Source organism: Mobula birostris, chromosome 15 (genome assembly GCF_030028105.1).
Source record: "Mobula birostris isolate sMobBir1 chromosome 15, sMobBir1.hap1, whole genome shotgun sequence".
Classification (NCBI taxonomy): domain Eukaryota; kingdom Metazoa; phylum Chordata; class Chondrichthyes; order Myliobatiformes; family Myliobatidae; genus Mobula; species Mobula birostris.
The window spans coordinates 28348112-28370375 of NC_092384.1; the positions used below are offsets into that span (position 1 = coordinate 28348112).

The 22264-nt window shown below is 40.4% G+C and overlaps 1 protein-coding gene across 4 annotated transcripts in view; it reads left to right on the plus strand.

The window, feature by feature from the left end:
- cfdp1 (craniofacial development protein 1) overlaps window positions 1-22264 on the plus strand; it is a 229138-nt gene that overhangs the window by 67064 nt on the left and 139810 nt on the right. Inside the window, exons 6-7 of one of the 4 annotated variants that reach the window (XM_072279521.1) lie at window positions 3447-3619; window positions 9589-9681. The exons of 1 other annotated variant lie outside the window; for it this stretch is intronic. In XM_072279521.1, coding sequence (XP_072135622.1) covers window positions 3447-3619; window positions 9589-9626 — 211 coding nt within the window. In that variant the 3' untranslated portion in view covers window positions 9627-9681. Of the gene's footprint in view, window positions 1-3446; window positions 3620-9588; window positions 10106-22264 lie in introns of those variants that run through there. 2 more of the 4 variants (XM_072279522.1, XM_072279523.1) reach the window with 2 other exon arrangements.

The following is a 22264-nucleotide window of genomic DNA, read 5'->3' on the forward strand; positions in this document are numbered from 1 at the left end:
CCCTGCGTGAACTTTCTAACTCTGTAACCTTCTCCAGTCTCGTAACCCTCAAATATTTGATCTTCTCCATTTCTGAACTCCTCAGTGTCTTGAATTTAAGTGCTACGGCATTGGCGATATAGTCTTTATTCTAGAATTCCCTCTCCTTAACTCTTACTCTCTGAAATGATTTTCTTTTTTTAAGATCCTCCTTTGAGTGATCTTTCCATCCAAGCTTTTAAAAATTTCTTCTAAAACATCTCTATAGACTGTTTTTGTTCCATAAATTTTGTCAAGGCTATTCTTACTTTGATAAGGATGCAATAAATGCAACTACTGATGCTTCAGATGGTGAAACTTCAGAGGGACGTGACCAAGAGATCCCTGGAGGCTAACAAGCCTGTTACAAATCATGAAAGATGGATAATGATCTGAGGATGACATTGTCGCAAATGTAGATGATTTTGTGCTCCTGCCTCATAGAGATAGTATGCCAATAATCTTGTTGTGTACAATGCAGATGAACAAGTTTATTTTCATCAAATTTATAAATGTATTTTGGGGAAAAAATCAGAAATAGAATTTTCAGTTACGAAACACGTTGTATAGACAAATGAAAACAAACATGTACATAACTATTCACCAACTGTCAAATCCAACCTCCACACCTGTCAGTAAAGCCAAACTGAGGGTTTAAACCTGCCTGTATAGGGTGTAGTGCGCCTGCTCCCACTAACAGGGGCATTATTTAGGATGCCCAAGCTGTCCATGCTGTCATGCTGTCTAGAAACTGATGTAACAGTGTGAGTGAAAATAAATTAAACTGTTTGGAATGCCTGTGTCCAGAATCCTTATTTTTATGAGTTATATACTAGTAGAGCACCTTAACCGAAAGGATTGTTATGATTAGCCAAGTTAGCGATTGTTTTACTGTTGGAGTGTGTAAATGGTGAACTCGGAAGAACTGCAGAACAGGAGGTCAAAGTGTGTGAACTAGTGGGGAAAACAGACCAGGTACAGTACAAGGAGGAGTGACTAACCAGGCAAAGGGACAAGGTTAGTGGGAGAATTAGCATTGCCAACCTGTTCTGTCATGTCACCACCCCGCTTCACCTCTTCTGGATTGTACAAGGTGGACAATCAGGAGAGATAGTCTGCCATGATGTTGTGCTATCCTACCTTATGACAGATATTGAAATGGAACGGTTGTAGAGCGAGGTACCATCTCATGACACATGCATTGTGGTCTTTCATGGAGTGGATCCAGGTGAGCGCTTTGTGGTTAGACTCCAGAATGAATTCCAGAGGCTATTCAAGGCCCATCTTACAGCAAGAACTTCCTTCCCAACAGTGGAATACTTTGTCTGCCATGGTAGCAGCTTACAAGTAAGGTACAATACTGCTGGTTGTTCTCTCTCTTTCCCCTGGGCCAGGACTGCTACTGCTCCAATTCCCATTGCTGAGGTGGCAATTAAATGGTGAATGGTTCGGTGAAGTCTGGGCTAACGAGGACCAGCTGGGAACATAAAACCTCCTATAGAGTCACAAAGGCTTCCTCAAATTCTTAGTCCACTGGACCAGATTCTTTGCAGACTTCAGCCTCAATTCTGTTAGTGAGACTGCCAAGGTGGCAAACTGAGGGATAAAACGGAGATACCACTCGATTAACCAGGAAGGACTGGACCTGTTTCTTTGTGCAGAGGTCAAGTTATTATAAACTTGGCATGGCCCAACCTTTCCAGCAGCTCATCAATCCGCGGCACGGAGTAGGCATCAGACTTGGAGATGGCATTAACTTTTTGGAAGTCAATGCAAACCCTCAGAGAGCCTTTGGCACATTCACCACTGGGCCGCATCACTCACTCTCAGAGGGCTTGATCGCTCCCAGGTCCAACATAGTGCAGATCTCAGCCTTGAGTGGTTCTACCACCCTCTCTGGGACTCATTAAGATCACTGCCGGATGGGGTACTGTCCTTCAAGCATTGTCATTATTGTTTGGCCAGGGCAGGACTGGAAGAGAGACGTGTACTGCTGGAAGATGTGGTTCAGTCCCTCCTGTTGTTGAGGGGCTGGATGGCCCAGTTTGGGATTTGGAGAAGCACTCCAAGACTGTAGATCTTCAGTCTTCCCTGTCTTCCTCCACCTCTTGAACCATCCAGGAAAGCTTTGGGCCCTCTCTTTCCTTCCATTCCCTCAGCAGGTTGACATGATATGTCTGAGAAGCCTTTCCTTACCCCAGATGGAGCACTTCATAGGTGATTGGATCTTGCTTCTTCAGGACTTCCAGTGCTGCCACTTGACCAAGGACCTTCTGACCCCGGGTGAACTCGCGTTACTGTGCCTTACAGTCATTATCAATTCTTCTGGTTCTGCTGGCCTTCTCCACGTTGTAGCGAGCCTCCTCTTTGTAAACCTCCAGGCGATCCCTCATTTATAAGACATAAGAGACAATGCCCTCACCTGTGCTGCCTTGGGGCTTGTCCTCCCGTTGGTGGCGGACCAAATCAAGGGGTCCCTGGACATCCCACCCATATAGGAGCTCCAGTGGGGAGAAGCTGATCGATGCCTGGTGAACTTCCTGATATGCAAAAAGGAGGAAAGGCGGTCTCTTCCTGTGTCAGACACAAACTTCCTTAGCATGTTCTTGAGGGTTCAATTAAACCTTACGACAAGGCCGTCGGGTTGGTGTAATTGTGTGTGATGTGGATGCCTGAAATACCCAGCTGATGATGTAATTAAGACGAGGCATGAGGTGAAATTGGTGCTTTGGTCAGTTAAAATTTCTTCAGGGAAACCCACATAGGAGAAGAGTTGCAATGTCTTTAGGGGTGCTGATAGAACGCAAAGGGAAGGCCTCAGGGAACCAGGTAGCATAGTCACAAATGACCAAAATATAACGGAAGCCAGAGCTGCTATCCTCAAGAGGGCCTACAATGTCCATAGCAATACATTTGAGTGGGGTGGTTATGATGGGCGAAGGCAGTAGTGGGGCTCGGCCAGTGTGTCAGATGTGGCGGGTCTTTTGACACTCGGCAGGAGATATAGTATTGCTTGACATCAGCATACGTAGATGGCCAATAGAATCTATGGCTCACTCTCAGGTAGGTTTTCTGCTGACCCAAATGGTTAGCCCAGGGGATGGTATGAACAAGATGTAAAACGTGGGGCCTGCAACAAGTGAGTACTACCTGTTGTCAGGCGTACCTGCCAGACACAAGATGTCATTTTCCAGCACATAGCTATCTTTACTGCTAAAGGACCCCTTGTCATCCTCCCCCTTCATCTGAGTATACAGAGGAGCCAGAGACGGATCTGCTCGCTGTAGGGCAGCTATGTTTGTGGGGACCTGCCATTGATCTATGGTGAGGTTTATGGTGTTCAGTGGGCGGTCGGGTGTACCTAATACTTTCTCCAGGCGGTGTTTTTGACATGATTTACATGGGCCTTTCTTACCTCCCTCAAATAGGCTATCAGCCACTCCTGGCAGTGGCTCCACCCCAGCTTTGGTTTTGGACAGTGTCAACACAGGGCAAGACAAAATTGCAGCGGAGTCAACATTACCCAATAAATCTACTAGGACTGGTAGATCTCTACCAATTACCATATGTTTTGGCAAATCATCAACCACACCTATCTACAGTAGGTATACCTTCTAACATTCCCATGTACACATTGAATCAAAGTATGTTTGCAATAATCAACAAGATTAGGTGGTACGAATTATGTTCTAACCAAGGTAACCATACTTCCTGTATGCATGAGAGCATGCAACCTCTGCCCATTCACCAAGACTGGTATTTCAGCAGAACATTTCACTTCCTTCTCCCATCTTGCAAAGTTAACAGCCACTCCTGTCTCTAGCAATGAGATATCCCCTTCCCTTGGGCCATAACAATAGCTGGACAGTTTAGGTTTTGTTTTAAAGGACAAACAGAAGCTTTATGACCAGCTTGTTGACAGTAATAGCAAGGGGAGTTTTTGGTTTTACATTGTCTTATCATGTCTCTGATTTGTGGACCAGGGTTACCCCCAAGTGGTCGCCACTCCTGTGACTGAGCAGGAAATGATAGGGGTGTGCATCTCCAGGTGTTGATGTACTGCTAGACCAGTCCATTGGAGGGCTCGTGTTCTTGGACACAAGTACAAACATCCCCCAGGAAATCATGCAGCAGCTACTTGAGGATGATGAATTCCCTGATTTGTTCCTTGCTATGGACCACTGGCCTTATCCAGTGCCGGCAGAGTCCTTTCAGACGGTGGTAGATTTCCTATGGTGTTTTTCCAGATGGTACAGACCTCTCCCAGAACCTCAGTCGATAGATCTCCTGGATAGATTTTGCCAGGAGTGCCTCCTTCTGGTCAGGTTAACAGTTGAACCTTTCCTCATCCATAGCTGAGAAGGCTTCCAATGCTCTAATAGTCAGGAGAGGGATGAGTCAACACGCCCACTTCTCCATGGGCCACCCCTACGTCTTGGCCAGCTGCTCAGACCGTAGGAGATAATTCTCAATATCCTCTCCCTTATGGAAGCCTTGCATCTTGGGTTCTGACTGGTAGGCAAAGTCTCCATGTCTTGGCTGAGGTGCAGGCACTGGTTGCTGGGGAGGCACCTGTGGTGGCTGTGAGGGCAAGTCCTTCATACCCGGAGGCCCAAGTAGCAGAGAGCACTGGGGTGATGGTGGTAGAAGCAGCATTCTTGGGCATCACCTCTCCGAGAGGACTGGAGATGCTATGAGCCTTGGAGTCCCTGATGTGGTGGGTGCTCCTGGGTCAACGCTTGACTCTGGTGGAGGAGCTCTGCTCAGGCTGATTCGTAGCTCTCTGACCTCCTGCAGAAGTATTTCTTTCTGGGCCTGCTGCACGGAGAGGGACTGGCCAAGAAGAGCTGCCAGTTCCGACATCCCCGCGAACTTCCCTGGCTCCTTAGAAGGACCACGACAGGTCTTGGGCCACGTACTCTTCCTCAGACTCCATTGTGTCCCACTATCCGTCCTCATGAGACTCCATCCCTGAAGCATCTGGCTTAAATCTGGTCTTCTGTAAGCGCGGACCAGCACTCTTCCACATCTTCACCCCTTTTCAGCTTGCCATCCCACCATGCCACCATCTGTCACACTTCGCTATCTGGTGTGGGTAAGCGAACCCGGCAAGGGTCACCTATTGGGAAAAAAACAAATGGTAAGTCGCAACAGCACATTAGTGCAAGGGGTTTTATTTAGTACCAGGATAAAAATAGAGCAAAAACTGCCCAAAAATTGTGAAGAAAAAAAGTATTTACAAATAGACAAATGAAAACAAACATGTACAAAAATTTACAAATATACTGAGGCTTTCCCCACGATGCACTTTGTAATTAACTTCCAGTACTGTATAACTATTCTCCAACCTCTACACCTCTCAGCAAAGCCAAACTGAGGGTCTCTATCTGCTTGTGCAGTGTGTAGTGTGCCTGTTCCCACTAACCCAGGCAGTATTTTAGGACGCCCCAAACTGTCCCTCGGGTCTTTTGGGGTGTTCTGCTGTCTACACTCCAGGTGTGAGTGAAAATAAATGAAACTGTTTGGAATGCCTATGTCTGGAATCCTTATTTTTTATGAGTTATAAACAAGTAGAGCACATTAACTGAAGGGATTGTTTTGATTAGCCAAGCTGGTGATTGTTTTTCTGTTGGGGTGTGTAAATGGTAAACTTGGAAGCACTGCAGAACGGGAGGGCAAAGTGTGTGAACTAGTGGGGAAACTAGACCAGGGACAGAACGAGGAAGAGTGACTAACCAGGCAAAGGGGCAAGGTTAGCGGGAGAATTAGCAATGCCAACCTGTTCTGTCACAGTAGCATAGAGAATAATTTTCCAAAATATGTATAAAATGAACATGTTTAACTTGAACATTGATAACAAGGATTAAAGAAAGTGTCTGGGAAAAGTTAATGTTACCCAGCAGAGAATTTCAATGTAATTTGTGCATTTATTAAGAAACAGGTATTCTTTGGAAACATATGGAAGACATTTGCATGTGCCTTTTTAATATCAAATCTCCACAATCCAAATGTTTTAAAATTATTATTTTTCTAAGACAGTGTTTGTCCCATTTTAATGTAGAGTGTACATTACACCTTTCCACAAGAGGGGGCTGAAGATATCTCAAAACTGCAGATAAGCTTTTTTGCTTGTGGCTATATCAATTGTTACAGAATTAGTGAACAATAAGAAAAAGACAAACCTTTCCAATTCGTTGTGTTGTCAGCAGTCTGCCTTGAGAGTAACCTGTCAGCTTGTATGATACTTTCAACTCGGTGCTCCAAATTTTGATAAATCTCGTGCATGATTTGTTGTTTGAACCTTTTTAAAGCTCTGGGTGGAATAGTATATCCTTGTTCTGTTGAAGGGATGACCGTACATGGTATATGAAATGCTAAATTGAATGTGCAGATTTCTGAGGACAAAAACACAGTATCATATTCAGCCACTAGCCAATTATAAAACAGCGTGGTCATTTGAGTTTTCTGGGCAGGTTTCACAGGAAATCTTAGTCGTATAATTCAAAACAATACAGGTTTAAATTAAAGTGGGAGATAAAATATTGAGTTTGGGCAAAATTGGACAGAAATATTTTCTGATTGTTGCGGTTGACTGTTTACACCCATAATTAAGAGCACTCATATCTCAACCATCAAGTCAAACAATTTTTATTGTTAATATGAGGGCCCCTGTTGGTCAGAGTTGACCAGTGTCCTAGCTGTCTAAATACGCAAACCTGGGCAGTACGATATGGAGAGCAAGCTGTTGCCTATGTAGTAAGCTCCCCCTCTCTGTGCATCTGATGAACTTAAAGGAACGGCAGAGACCGATACAGTTTGGTACCAGCAGTGTCACAGGAGTTGCCAGTCAACATTGAACTCAATGTATGTCTGCGTCAGGGACTCCAGCTCTGGATTTTTCCCTTGGGGTTCACTCCCGAAGCCTTCCCCAGGAGTGGATATAGTCGCAAGGCAGCGGAGGTTTGAGATCAGTTTTCCTCCTGGATGAGCTGCCATCTATGACTGACAAGCCCTAATATTACCATATTAAATATTTCACTAACAGAATTAATCAACAATGAGGATGAGCTATTTGAACAGATATTGTACAGAATGGCAAATTGGTAGCATTATACTTTGCAAATGTGTTTTTTGTATCTGTTTTGATGAATTTTTTTTCAATCCTTAAGAGAGGGTTACCTCCTTAACATGTAAGTGCTGGATATATATTATTCCATCTGATAGGGAAGGATGGATGCTGCCTTTTAGAGTTCTTGCCATTCATGTTCTATGCTGACAGTATGAAGGGAAATGTAGCTTATTTTGTGCCCAGTAGCTCTTCCTTTGTTGATTAGAGTCATTTTATTCTCTCAAGTGTACTAAATTAGATTAACTGATATATATCAGGAATTTTACTGTGCTCCATTGTATACATGTTTTGGCAGTATTCAAAATTTATCAATATTGAAGTCTTAGAATTTGAGTTGGAACTGCGATTGTGAATTAGCAAACTGATCAGTAGCCAGGATATTTTTGCTGTGTTGCCATTGCTCTGTGTGAGCACTATATAAGTAACACTATGTATTTATTTGCAAATGGTCATGTGCTTCCAGATAGTTAATTTCTTTGGACTGTGTGCCTTTAGAATCTGGCTATTTGTTTAGATAGATTGGGATTAGCATCTCCACACTGAACTGAGAGGGTTTCAAATGGAAATAAAGGTCTGACTATTTTAGACTTCTACTCAATGGGAAATAAATTGTTTTATTCTGAGGTTACGACGATAGCTGATATGGAAGTTCTATCATTTTTATACTGTAATGATCACCTTGTACAGGCTTTGAAGGTTAAAAGGGGATTTTGTGCGTGTGGCCTGTGCTGCATTTGAATCAAGTGGGGAGGGATTTCTATTTCTGTAGAATTGACATTGTTGTGAAAGTTTGTACAAAGAAAAGATTGCACCATTTTTTTCCATTAAATATAGTCATTGAGTGATAACAGTACAGCTATTTTAAATCTTTTACGGCAGCTGACTGAAATTCTGAAGGAAATTTTTATCATTATCATTGCTCTCCCACACAGTATAATTTGTGACAGCTTCAAGTTGCCTTTTTATCTTACCAAAACCACTTGACGTGTGACTCTTATTGGACTTCCTGGAGAAGTGCCATTGTTCCAAATTAATTTAATAGAATTTTAAATATATTCAAGCCTCTGGCTGAATTTGCAATTCAGTTTTGGCAGAATGACAGCAGACAGTTCCAGCTCAGATTTCATCTGGAAATGCTCCCTTACTATCTGTCGGTCATGCCAGTTCCTCTGACATGGATGGTTCAGCAATCGAATGCTTTACCACCTGAGTTCATTTATGACTAATTACTCTCTGAATTACAAACATTTAAGTTAAACAATGTGAGTGTGATTGCTGCCAGATTCCTCTTAGGTATTTATCTAGACAATCACTGTTTTCACTTAGCTTTTTATTGTTAACATAGTTTTTGTAAATCTTTGTATGTATTGGAAGAGAGGAAAACAACAGAAAGAATGTAAATTATGAATCCTTAAGCTGAATCTGCAGCTACTGGCAGAAGATTGGATCCAAATGTCTGGTATTTTTTTCAGTGAGGAGATTTTCCTATTGATATTCCAGCCCCATTCAGTATCTTTTTTTTCCAAATTTGCTAAGATATTGTGTTCTGCTTCAGTCATTTCTTACTCCGGATAATTAGCTGGTCTTGCAGATAAACGTTAATTGTTTTAAAGGATGCTGTGCCATTAGTGGCTAGGGATTTTCAGTGCATTAAATCATATTTATATAAGTATATTCATACATATATGTATATAGAAAACATGGGCTGCTTTCCCAGAAATACACAACAAAAAATAAAATTGAGATGTTAAACTTATTGCAACCTCAGTGGTAATTTTACTTCAGTGTGGAGACATTCATCTCTCATCTTCAGCCTTATCATCTGAAGATGGAACTCATCCACTACTCGTACACATTCTGTTACGGAACTTGAGTGATTCTTGCAGCGTTATTTCTCTGACATCCTTCACATCACAAATAAGAGCTTTGGTTGTCACATCAGTCTGCCTTCAGCTGTCCTTTTCCTGGTGAAAATAAATATCTAGTTATTGAAAGTTGCAGGTCTAGCAAAGTAGCTTTTTCAAAAGAGCTAGTAGCTTTTGCAATTCATGATATTTAGGTTGATAGAGTACATTGATGGCAGGTCCAAATGGGTACTACCTTACTTTTGTAGGTGGTGGTGGGAGAGAAAAAGATGTATTTCCTTAAGTCAGCTTTCTTACATGTAGCTGGGTGAAAGCTTTTGTTCTTGTGGGATTGTTTTGACTGACACTGTTAGTGATCTGTAAATCTATAAATGATCTATAAAGCATCTTGGAATTATCTCACCACTTATTCTGATTAAATATAGCAAACATCAATGTGTTACTAATTTTGTAGATTACTGAATCTCGACACTGCCCCTGGATTTAATCATTTTTCTGAAGCTGTTGTCTGCAGTTGTGTACTGGGTTGAAATTTCCAACTTTAACTCTCACCTGTATTAAAATTTTGTCTTCCAGCACCCACTTTTGGAAAACAAACCAACCAAGTTCCATAGCTTCAAAAAGGAGAATGCTAGAAATGATGAGCAGGTTGAAAGGGCATTTCAAAGTCAATGACAGATCATTGACCTGAAATGTTAACCCTTTCCGTATCTTCACAAAGGCCAGCTCACTCAGTAATTTACTTTCATTTGTTCAAGATCTGCAGAGTGTTTTTTGCTTTTCATATCAGTGTCAAAGCAGCTTGTAACAGGAGGAACCCAAATGGAAGGAAGAAATGTTATACACAAACATGGTATCAGCTGGTACTACCCATTTTTTACTGTGTAACCAGTAAGGTTGGCACCTATTACCTGTCCTGATTGCTAGACAGTTTCAAAGTCAACTGCATTGTTGTGAAGTTGAAATTGCAAACAGATCAGACTAGATAGCTGTCGGAGATAGCTTTCCCTAAGGGACATGAAGATACCAGGAGTTTTCTTATGATAAATCAGTTTATATTATGATATACACACAGAATGCTGGAGAAACTCAGCAGGCCAGGCAGCATCTATGGAAAAGAGTACAGTCAACTTTTCAGGCTGAGACCCTTCATCAGGACTGGAAAAAATGACATGAGGAGAAAGGGACCCACTTTCTTACTCTGACTCCTCATCTTTTTTCTTAACCAATCCTGAGAAGGGTCTCGGCCCGAAATGCTGACTGTACTCTTTTCTGTAGATTCTGCCTGGCCTGTTGTTTCTCCAGCATTTTGTGTATGTTGCTTAGATTTCTAACATATGCAGATTTTCTCTTTATTATGATATAGTGCCTTGCAGAAGTATTCAGTCCCCAACCCTTTATTCAAATAATGAGTGTTACAACCAGGGATTTTGATCAATTTAACTGAGAATTCTTATTTGAGAATCACATACTTGTTTTTTTGCAGTTGTGCCCAAAAATCTGGGGGGATTGTAATGCATGAAAAGTTAAAACTTCAAATACTGAAATATCAGCAATCCAAAAGTATTCATCCCCTTTTGTTCAGTACTTACTTGAACCACCTCTGGCAGCTATTACAGTCAGGAGTCTTTTTGGATAAATCTCTATTAGCTTTGGATTATGTGATGGAGCAATATTTTTCCCATTCCTCCTTGCAAAATTGCTCAAGCTAAGCCAGGTTAGTTGGAGAGCAGTGGTGGACAGCAGTCTTGAAGTCTTATTGGAGATTTTTGATCAGGTGAAGGTCAGAATTATGACTGGGCCACTCAACAACATCAATTTTCATCATTTCAAGCTACTTCATTGTTGCTCTGGCAGTGCGCTTTGTGTAATTGTCCTGCTGAAAGACAAACTTCCTCCTCAGTTTGAGCTTTTTGGCAGAGGCTAGCAGATTTTTATCCAGAATCTCTCTGTATTTAGCAGCATTCATTTTCCCATTAATCCTGACCAGATTTCCAGTCCCTGCTGCTGAAAATCATCCCCACAACATGACCTATCTCCACCATACTTTACAGTAGGGATGGTGTTAATTGGCTGATACTACACATACTGCTTAAAAACAAGCATATCTTTGACCATAAAGACTTTGCAAAGCATCACTTAGAAGATACTGTAATGATGTAGAAGGTCTTGTGGTCAGATGAGACCAAAGTGGAACTTTTTGGTCTCAACACTGAGCAGAATGTGTGGCGTAAATCTAACACTGCACATCAGCCGGGTAACTGCACCCCTACTGTAAAGTATGGTGGAGGTAGCATCATGCTATGGAACGCAAAGTGCATAGCCAGAACAACCATGGAACGGGTTCAAATGAAAAAAACTGATGTTCTTAAGTGGCCCAGTCATAGTCTTGACCTTAACCCAATTGAACATCTCTGGCAAGACCTCAAAATTGCAGTCCACCATCGTACCCTAACTAACCTGGAACAGCTTGAGCGATTTTGCAAGAAGGAATGGGCAAATCTTACTCTATCACTTTGTGCAAAGCTCTTAGAGACTTGTCTGAAAAGACTACTGGCTGTAATAGCTGCAAGAAGTGGTTCAAGTAAACCCCAACCCAAACCCGCCATACACCTCAGCCTAACACCTCCAACCCCTCAGCACACCCCCATAAACCCTAGCCCTCTCCCCACCTGGGAGCCAGGTTCACCCCACATCACCCAGCACCATGCCACCCCACAAACATCTCCAACCCTAGCGTTCACCATAACCATAACTTCCAATGGATCATGCACCCCAACTAAACCGAACAGTGCCCCAAATAACCCAAACCACACCACCCAAAAGGGCTTATATAACAGTCCTTTACCCTACCCCTAAACCTAACATCTCCAACCCTGCTACACACCCCCATAAACCCAACCTATCAAGGGGCCAAATTCACCCAACATCACGAGCAGTTAGGCTCCTATTTCAGCCCTCCCCACAATGCCATTTGCCACACCACCCCACCTCCCTTCGCCGTGAATCCTCAACCCCCATTACCTAACTCTACCCCCGGACATGTTCCTTCCCAAAACACCCCTCAATTAGCTACCGCACAATCCCCAGATCACAGCACACAACCCCTATAAAAAAGACTCCAAATCCAAAACACTATCCATAGGCAATAACTCCGCCATTGTAACTTAAACTCCAGAATGGAGGTTAAAGAGGAGGAAGATCCCAGTAAAGGAAAGTTGGGGACCGAGATGATGACAACGTGGGCCAAAAACAAAGTGGCAGGGTAAAGTGATACTGCATCTCCAGTACGAGATCCACAAACACTAGAGGGATATTTTGCCCACTGCCCGCATACTCGCATCCTAACCCTAACCCAAACCTGAACTGAGCAAAGGGGGATGAATACTTTAGAACTGCTGACATTTCAGGTTTTGAAATTTTAGTTTTTCATGCTTTACGATTTTCCCTGTTTTTGGGATCTACTGTGAAAAAGGAGCAGATGATTCACAAATAAAAATTGTCAGTTAAGTTGATCAAAATCCCTGGTTGTAACACTCATTATGTGAACAAAGGGTTGGGGGCGGAATACTTTTTCAAGGTATGTAAACCATATTATGATAAATAATATCATTTTTATGATAAACCATATGTACTTTTAATATAATAAACCAGTAAATTAACATCTATGAATACTAGGCTTCTAATCCATTTTTTTCTAAGTAGCTACATTTATTGGTAGGATTTGAATTTAATTCTCTGTGTCATTTCAGTTAATGTGAAATTATTAATCTAATTATATGGCTCATACTACCATATAGCAGGTAATTCTCTGCTCCAGGACAATCTATTAGAAGGCACGAGTTGGGAGGAAAACAGCTATTTAATGTCAAATTACTGTATATCCTGTAGAAAACGTGTTAAAATCGTTCATTCATTATGTGCCGTGTCGCATGACGTGGACGATCATGGTCTTTCCATGACCATGATAGTTCTTGGCAAATTTTTCTACAGAAGTGGTTTGCCATTGCCTTCGTACTAAAATAAATTTGGAATTATAGTTATGAAGTTCCACAAGGATGTAATTCCCAAGATATGCAATATGTATGAAAATGGATTTGTCCGAAACTAAATAGGTGCCCTGTGTTTCTAAGGGTAATTAAATTCACCTTTGTAAATTATAATGATTTAAATGTACTCCATTTTCTCTGATAAACTTGGTAGAATATCAAGGGTGCTTTGCTTTATTCAGTAAATTATATAGCGGCAGTGATTTTAGGTAGTTCATTGTGATAACCTACAAATGGTGTTTTTGTATCATGTATTTCATCTGTGCATAAAAGAACATTACCCTTATTGTCAGTAGTTAATCTTCAGGCCTTTTGTCATTCTTTTCGGTTTTCTACTCAAAATAGATTTCACCATGACTAGTAAAATATTCAGAAGTTGAGGATCAGTTTTTTAAAAAAAAATAAACAAATGGATTACGAAGCACATTCGGGTATTGTAATGTTCTTGCACTAATGGAATACAATTTTGCCTCTGGTAATTTCCATTCAGCTTTTGGATGATGTCATCTTCAAAATTGATTTTATAGTCCTATGCACAAGTACATGTCTGCGCAGATGCAATTAAAAACTTACTTGCATCAGCATCACAGGACATAGCATGAGAGACACAAGAAAAAATATATCACAGACACAGTTTTTACAAAATTTTACAAGAAACAATTAGAATAAAAGTAACAAAGTCCATCATAGCACAAAGTGTTCATAGGGTTGCTCTTCTGAGGTAGTGTTTCGGATTGTGCAGGTTGACTCAAGATCCAAATGATCAATGGGCGGTTTTTAAACCTGTGATGGTGTGGGACTTCATCTTTTTGTACCTCCTGCCCAATGGCAGCTGCGAGAAGATGGCGTGGCCTGGATGGTGGAGATCTTTGATCATTGATGTTGCCTCATTTAGATATGTCCAGTGGCATGGAGGATTGTGTCAGTGATGCATTTGCTGAGTCCATGGCTTCTTATGTTCTGCGCTTTCAAGTTGCCATACTACATCATGATGCAAATAGTAGGATACTTTCAACAGTGTGTGTATAGACATTTGTGAGGGTGTTTGGTGACACGCCAGACAACTTTCTAAGAAGGTAAAGACACTGGTATGCTTTCCTCATGGAGGCATCTATATGCTGGGCCCAGGATAGGACACGTTTGAGGTGGTAAGAAAAGAACGAAGTCATTAACCATCAGGAGCAATTCGATTGATTTGTATGAGGTAACATTTTGATTGTGTTACAATTTATTAAATCATTTATGTGTATGTTGATGAATGACTTGTCAGGTACTCCAATTATTGATCCGTTATACGGCCAAATTTCTTTGGACCTTTCCTGAAAGGATCTTTAAGACAACTATTGCTGGAATGATTGTTGCTAGATTTTCTAGGACCAGAGCCCAGTTTTCTCTAGAACATTGTATATCATTGTTTTAAATAAAAATACAGCTTATTATGTTTTTGCTCGAAAGATAGGGACCAGATGTCAAAATATTGGTGAACAATGTTTGGGAGAGGTTAATTTGATTTTTTACATTATTGCCATGTGTATGCTTTTATTGTTTTGTGGATTTCTAGGCACTTCATTCAAGAGGTTAAGCAGAAATTGAGTTGTAAGTGCTTTTATTGAAAATTTTATTAGAAAACTACTCTGCAAAGCAGAAAGTACATATTTTGAAAAAAAATTAACCCATTCATTCCAATATTTGAGTACATTTTTGAGCTGCATTTTGCTGTACGTATGAAATTTTTGTGGCTTGCAGCATTTGTTTAGAGGTTTATTCCTATTTCATTATGGAATTGGCTTTTGCTTCTCCTGCCCACCAGCTCTCTTGCTGTTAATTTTATTCTGCTTTTTATGTTGGTAACTGACAGTAAAAATTCATACTGTTGGAGTAACTGGATCCTTCTGTACTGAGATTCAGACCATCTTTTGTCTTCAGGTTGTATCCATCAGTTGATACAGTACTTAGACTCAATTCCATACGAGGCATACATCATGTGCAGTGCCATGAAATGTGCTGCTAATCCTCAGAGACCAAGTGAGTGCATCACAGTATCATACAACAGCTTGCATTTGAACATTTTGGAACACTTCCTAAGTTCAGTTTTTGTGTGCACCTTGAGAAAATCATATCTTTAAAAATTCAAACTCATAAGGACAATGTATAGAGTAACAATTATGTTGATCAATAGCTGTCGAATTTAATTGTGTTTAAAGAGTGTATGGAATGTGCATATTAAAAATGTGAGCAAATTGTGTAATTGGTTTTCTATCATATTCCTGATAAACAACTTTATTTTCCCTAACACTCAAACCATTTTATATACCCATAGGAAAATGGAATGTATTATCTTGTGGAAGTCGAGTACTTGCTCAGCAAGCACATTTTCAAAACTCTAGTGAGCCAGTAAATTAAACACGAGACAGTTGCTGAACTGCTGGTATTTAAAGCCAACCTTAAAAAAAAGGCTGACGTGACAAGAGCTTTCCCTGAAGTGTATGGTTTAACGTCCTCAGAGTCCAAGCCCATGTGCCATCTTTTTGTCTTTGTTTGATGCATTGCATTGTTTGGTCCTTAGCACGTGCAGCAGTGAATGGTACTTCATTTTTGCACTTCTCCAGGCTTGCGTTATGACTCACAGTTTGAAGGAGGACCAAGCTGTGTCCAATAATATGGAAACTGGAGAAATTGAGAAAAGCAGAGGTATTTTTGCATTTGCACCAAAATGTTAAAAATGTACTTTTTTATTTCCCCCAGTGATCATTGAATGAGAAGTTACTGGATATCTATCATAGTTTCAATGCATTCTTTGTTCTTTAGGACTGCTGCTCAGGAATAAGGTCAAAAAATATATAATCATCATTCCCTTGCCTTCAGATGACATACTCCCCATCTGGGTAAGTTATTGAAAGGTAGCCAAAGTATTCCAGTGTTGTGGCTCACGTTAAACTGTTCTCATCTTAGTGAAAACAAAATCTGCTGCCAAGCCTGAAGGAGGTGAAGGAGAAATGTTCTTTTTTAATCAGAAAACAGTACTCAAAATTGCAGAATAAAGGCAGGCAATATTTTACCTTGCAGGTTGTCATAATCATTATGTGCTGTGTCATGATGTACAGGAAAAAGGTCACAATTTTTTCAGATTGCTCAAATTGTTTCACAAGTATAGATCTATGTCCTTTATGTATTCTGTTATGAGTGGCATAGTGGAGTATCAGTTAATGTTGCTTCAGGGACCTGGATTTATTTTTCACTGTAGATGCTGTATAGAGTTCTTCTCATGATCACATAGGTTTCCTCTGAATGCTTCCGTTTCCTTCCATATCCTAAAAGGTGTGCTTGTGGGTTGATTGGCTTCTGTAAAATTACCCTTTTGTGGAATAATCAATCTTTAAACGGCAAACAAAAGAGAAATGATGGGTATGTGCGGAAATAATAAATTCTAGGGCTAAAAGAGGGGGAATGAGACTGATGGAATTACCAAATGGGTAGGAACCCCACTGACTTACTGACCTCCTGTGTTGCAGTAGTTAGTTTTAGAGAAATCAGAAAGCTTGCCCACCAGGCTTTTATTTACATCAGTGTCAGACAGATTAGTGCCAACCTAAAATACTTAATAGCCCATTATATTTATTTTTGCTGTTAAACTATAGCAGGATTTCAAACTACTTTTACGCATAGATATGGTCTCACAAATAGCAATAGGTTTTTGCTTCAGTTGTGTTACTTTGGAAGATAAGTACTAGCCTGGAACCTTTCAAAATTCACGCTGCGCAAGTGCCAGGCAGTGACTGTCCCCAACAAGCATCTACTTGTCATTTAATGATATTATCATTGATGAGCTCCCCTCATTTATCAATGTTCTGGCATAATGATTGACCAGAGCTTAAGTGGAGTAACTGCATAGAAGTCTTTTGCTGTGTATGAGCGTATCTGTCGTGGACAGGCCAAAAGTCAGGAGAGAGAGGGAATACTCCTCCTCTTGCCTGAATGATTGCAACTCCAGTGCCTCACGACTATACAGGCAGATCAGTCCATTTGATTGGTACCCCATCCTGAACCATGGTTTCAGTGTATGCTATCTACAAAATAAACTTCAGCAATTCTCCACGGCGCCTGCAATCCCTCCCAAGCTCATTCTAACAAAAGAAAATAGAACATTACAGTACAGGATCAGGCACAATGTCTGTGCAACAGTGATAGCAATTTAAACTAATCCCATCTACCTACACATGGTTTGTATCCCTCCATCCCATCCTGATCATATACCTAGGGAAATGCTGCAGTGGAATTGTTGCCATATTGGCTTATGCCACACCTCCCCTGACAGAGCTTTCCAGATTAATTCACATCAAATCCATGTTGACTAAATTGGATACAAATTGGCTTTGTCAAAGAAGGTGGAGGGGTAATTTTCTAACTGTAGATTTGTGTACAGTGGTCTTTCCCAAGGGTTGGAGCTGGGATCTTTGTAGTTTGTAATACATATGGATGAAAATATAGATGCTCTGATAAGTTTGCAGATGATGCAAATTTATAGAGTTATGAATAGGATGCGGCATATAGATGGGTTGGAAATTTGGGCAGTGAGATGATAGATGGAGTTTAATTCAGACTAGTATGAAGTGTTAATGATGGGAGGTCAAATGAAAGAAAAAAAGTCTACATCAAATGTTAGGACCCTTGGGAGCAATGACATATAGAATGATTGTATCCATGTCCTTATCTCTCTGAAAATGACAGCACAAGTGGACAGGGTGGTAATGCTTGTCTTCATTGGTCATGGATTGAGTATCAAAGTTTGCAAGTCAATTTGCAACTGTTAAAAGTTTGGTTAGGCCATATTTGGTCATGACATGCGAAGAAGAACGTGGAGAGGGTGCAATAGAGGTTCACCAGGACGTTGCTTGGATTGGAGTACAATATGCCCATGGGCCATAGTGAGTGCAGGTTTGGTTCAGATTGGCTGTGAAGAGCTTAGGTTTGGTTAGGATTGGCCAGTGTGAGCACAGATTTGGCTTGGATTGGCTGTGGTGAGCTCAGGTTTGGTTCAGATTGACAGAGATTGGTTGAGGTTCGGATTGGCTGTGGCGGCACAGAGTTGAAGACCAGAGGACACAGCCTCAGAAAAGAGGGACATCCTTTTAGAACAGAGATGAGGAGGAATTTCTTTAGTGAGAGAGTGGTGAATCGTGGAATTCATTGCCACAGGCAGCTGTGCAGGCCAAGTTATGTATGTATATTTAAGGTAGATGTTGATAGTTTCTGATTGGTTAGGGCATGAAGGGGGTAAGGCAGGAGATTGGGGCTAAGAGGAAAATTGGATCATCCATGATGAAATGGCGGAGCAGACTTGATGGGCCAAATGGCCTAATTCTGCTCCTATGAATTATGGTTTTATAAGGAGAGTTCAGACAAACTTGAAGAGTTTTCTCTGGAGTGTCAGAGACTGAGGAGTGGGGGGAGAGTGAGACCTGATGGAAGCATATAAAAATGTGAGCAGTATAGATGGGGTAGATGGTCAAGAGTCTTTTTCGCAGAGTGGAAATGGCAAATACTAGAGGGCAGAGGTTTAGGTTGAGGGGGCGGGGACTTTCATAAGAGATTTGTGATGTAATTTTTAAAAAAAAAACTAAATGGAAACTGACCGGAATGTTCTGCTGGAGAAGTGGTAAATTTTAAGAGGCATTTAGACAGCCATGTACGATCAGATGGGGTTAATTAAAGTGGCTTATTGGTTAGCGCTGACATTGTGGGCTAAGGCCTGTTCCTGTCTCTATTCCCCTCAAATCACCCACCATCTGACTTGGAAATGTATCCCTATGCGATCATTGTTCCTGGTCAGAGTCCTGGAGCCTTCTGCCTAATAGCACTATGCTAAGCATCACCTTCTCTGAAACAATTATGTACGTTTATTATAAGCTGACTTTGCCACAGATGCTGCAAAAAAACTTTGGATCCAGCTGAGAAGGCAGGTAGGGCCTCCCCTCTGAATAACTGTGCAGCATTACTTCAATGCCGTTACCACTATTGTGTTTGATGTAGACTTGAATTTGGTTCATTATTATATGCACCCAAATACAGTGAAAAGCTTGTCTTGCATACCGTTCATGCAAATCATTTCATTAAACAGTGCATTGAAGTAGTCCAAGGTAAAAGAATTTTTGACAATTAGTGCAATTAGAAATCACATTGTGCTGTCATGGAGAGGATTCAGTTTTATTTTTACTTTGAGAGGCTTTTTTTCTCCCCATTGTAGTCCCTTAATTTTATTTGAGCTGGTCTGAATGCAAAAATATAATGGATCGAAATCAATCAATTTCAATTTAGCAATGTTCGCCTAAGCTTTGTGTTGTCAAATGAAATCTCAGCAGGATTTCAAATCAAACTAAAGTTGGAAGTTAATGCAAGAAAAATGACTGGAGGAGGACTTCAAATCATGATTTTCACGGAACACTTGAAAACAGTCTTTGTGAAAAGCACGTCAGCAGCTGTTGGTGCTTTGGTTTGAACAGTTAATTTTGATAACAGGCAATTCTCTAGGCAGTAGCTGGTGCTAATTTTTACTCTAAGTAAGCGCGATACTGAAGCCCACAGATAGAAACTGTATGAATGTAAGGGAGATCTGTTTTAGCCAGGTGATTTGAGAAGCAAAAAAGGATATTGCCTCAGTGAATATTTCACAAGTTAATAACATAAAATTCTGTTAATTCCATTTATTGCTATTAACTTTCATTTCATTATTTGTCCCTTTGTCATTCCTTTTTGGTATGTATCACAATACGTGAATTGTATTCATAGTGAAAGAAAGTAGGTCCTTAAAGCCTGCGTAATCTTTAATCTACATAATAAATTGCAAGTAACAATACATTTTTAATTAATTTATAAAAATACATTTTGCTTATTGGGAGGCTGTAAACAGGCTGCAGATATCAAATTTTAAATTTACAATGTGCATAAATCTCATCATACAAAAAAAGTGCTGGCAACGCTTAACAGCTCAGATAGCATACCTGGGAAGCAAATCTAATGTTAGTGCTTGAAGGTTACAACCATGTTTCAGAATTGGAATTAGTTTGATTTCCGACAAGTTTTTAGATGCAAGTAAAGGAGGAAGGAGCCAAACGGGAGGTCTGAGATAGGGTGGAAATGAAAAGAAATTTAGTAGAAGTCCTAGGCAAAAGAGAATATGGGGCAAACAAGCCAAAGATAGGAATGGAAGGAATCCAAATAGGAACACCAAAATTATCAGAAAATAATGAATAATGTACTTAATTACAAAACAAAATCCAGTTATTACAGGTTCTGGAAATCCGCTTGAAATACTCAGACAGTATTTATAGAGAGAGAAAAATCAGTTTATGAACTTTGGATCCACTATTTGGATTTTTTTTCTCATCACAGATTTGACTAACCCGAGTACCTCCAGCACCTTGTCTTTGGTGGAATCCCATATAGCTACAGGGAGAACATGCGAGCTGCATACAGAGCCCACCAAAATTCAGGATCAAAATCAAGCTGCAGGAATGGTGGGGCAGCGGCACTACCTGGTGCACTGCAACAATGTCCTTCCAATTGGCAAAAGTTTCAGATTAAATGGGTGTTTTGAGAGAGTAATTTCTAAACTTCCTCTTCGTGTCCTGCATTTGTACTTTCATCTCCTTTCTTAATGCTAAAGAGGGCAGCAGGATGATTATTGAAGACCATCTTATGATATTAAAGCACAATTCATTTAAAAAAAATCAGTGCTCTTGCAACTAGGGCCACAAAATTAGTGTCTTTATCCAAATGCACAGAATATTTGTAGGCAGAAGGTGATTAATTGATGGCATAAATAGAAGTAAATTGATATGATCTGATAGCAATTATAGGGGTGTGCAAATCAAAACTGGGAACTGAGTATTCCTGGATTGCCAGCATTTTAGATGGAAAGGAAAAGGGAGGTGGACTTCAGTAAAGAATAAGATCAGTCATAATGAGAGATGATGCTGGCTCAGAATATCAAGTTCTAGATCAGCTATGGTTAAGAGATACCAAAAACAAGGTGGTTACCAGTGGAAGTTGTTGGATCTGATTGTTTAATTCTCGGACTAGTGGAAATGTTGACTAATATTGGTCAAGGCGAGTGGAAATATTGGAGAGATGTGAGAAAGATACTACAATAGTCATAAATGACTTCAAACTTCAAATAGATTGGACAAATTAACTTGTCAGATTTACATTAAGGTTGAGTTCACAATATAATTAGAAGAATTTCTTACAAAAAAAGCTTTGTGGAACAAACATTCTTTAAACAATACATTCAGAACTTAGCCAGGAAATGGTCTATTTTAGATCTGCTGAGACAAGATTAATGATCTTAACTCACAGGCTCTTCCATGGAAAATGACCATGACACCTTAAAATTTTAAATTCAATTAGAGGATAGGAAAAGGGATGTAGTGCCCTTAACTTAAGTTAAAAATGTAAAAAGGCAAAGTTGGCTAAAGTTGTCCAGGAAAATAGACTAAAAGTTAAGACAGTAGATAAACAGTGGAAGCATTTATGGGACCCTCATTGTTCTCAAAGATGAATTCAATTGAGAAATAAGGACTGTGAGAAGAACAACTCACCTCTGGTTAATTAAGCTGAAGATGTCATATTGAAAGAAAACACATATAACATTGCAAAGAGGCCAGAAGTTTGGATAAAACCAGTGGATTGGAAATTTGTAAATGTAATCCCCCATTCCAGAAAGTGGGTCGGTGAGGGTGATCAGGAAATGAAAGAACAGCAAGCTTAATTGTATAGGCAGGGAAAAAAACTGGATTTCTTTCAAAAATTGAAGAAATAATAATAATATTTAGGAAATAATAAAACCATCAAGTAGAGTCAGCATAGTTGTATGAAAGAGAATTTGGCAAACTCAATACAGTCAGCCCTTCTTATCCGCGAGGGATTGGTTCCGGGACACCTCGTGGATACCAAAAAACGTGGATGCTCAATTCCCTTATTCAACCTGTCTGAATGCGGTGGACCTTAGGGCCCAGCGGAACCCCGGACCTTATTTAACCTATCTCAGTGCGGTGGGCATTAGGACCCGGCGGCGGAGCTCTGAATCCGCAGAGTTTCTGTTCACGAAAATAATCACGATCGCGATTGAAAATAAAGTGGAAATAATAAAGCGATGGGAAAGAGGTGAAACGCCATCGGTCATTGGAAAAGCGTTAGGCTACACT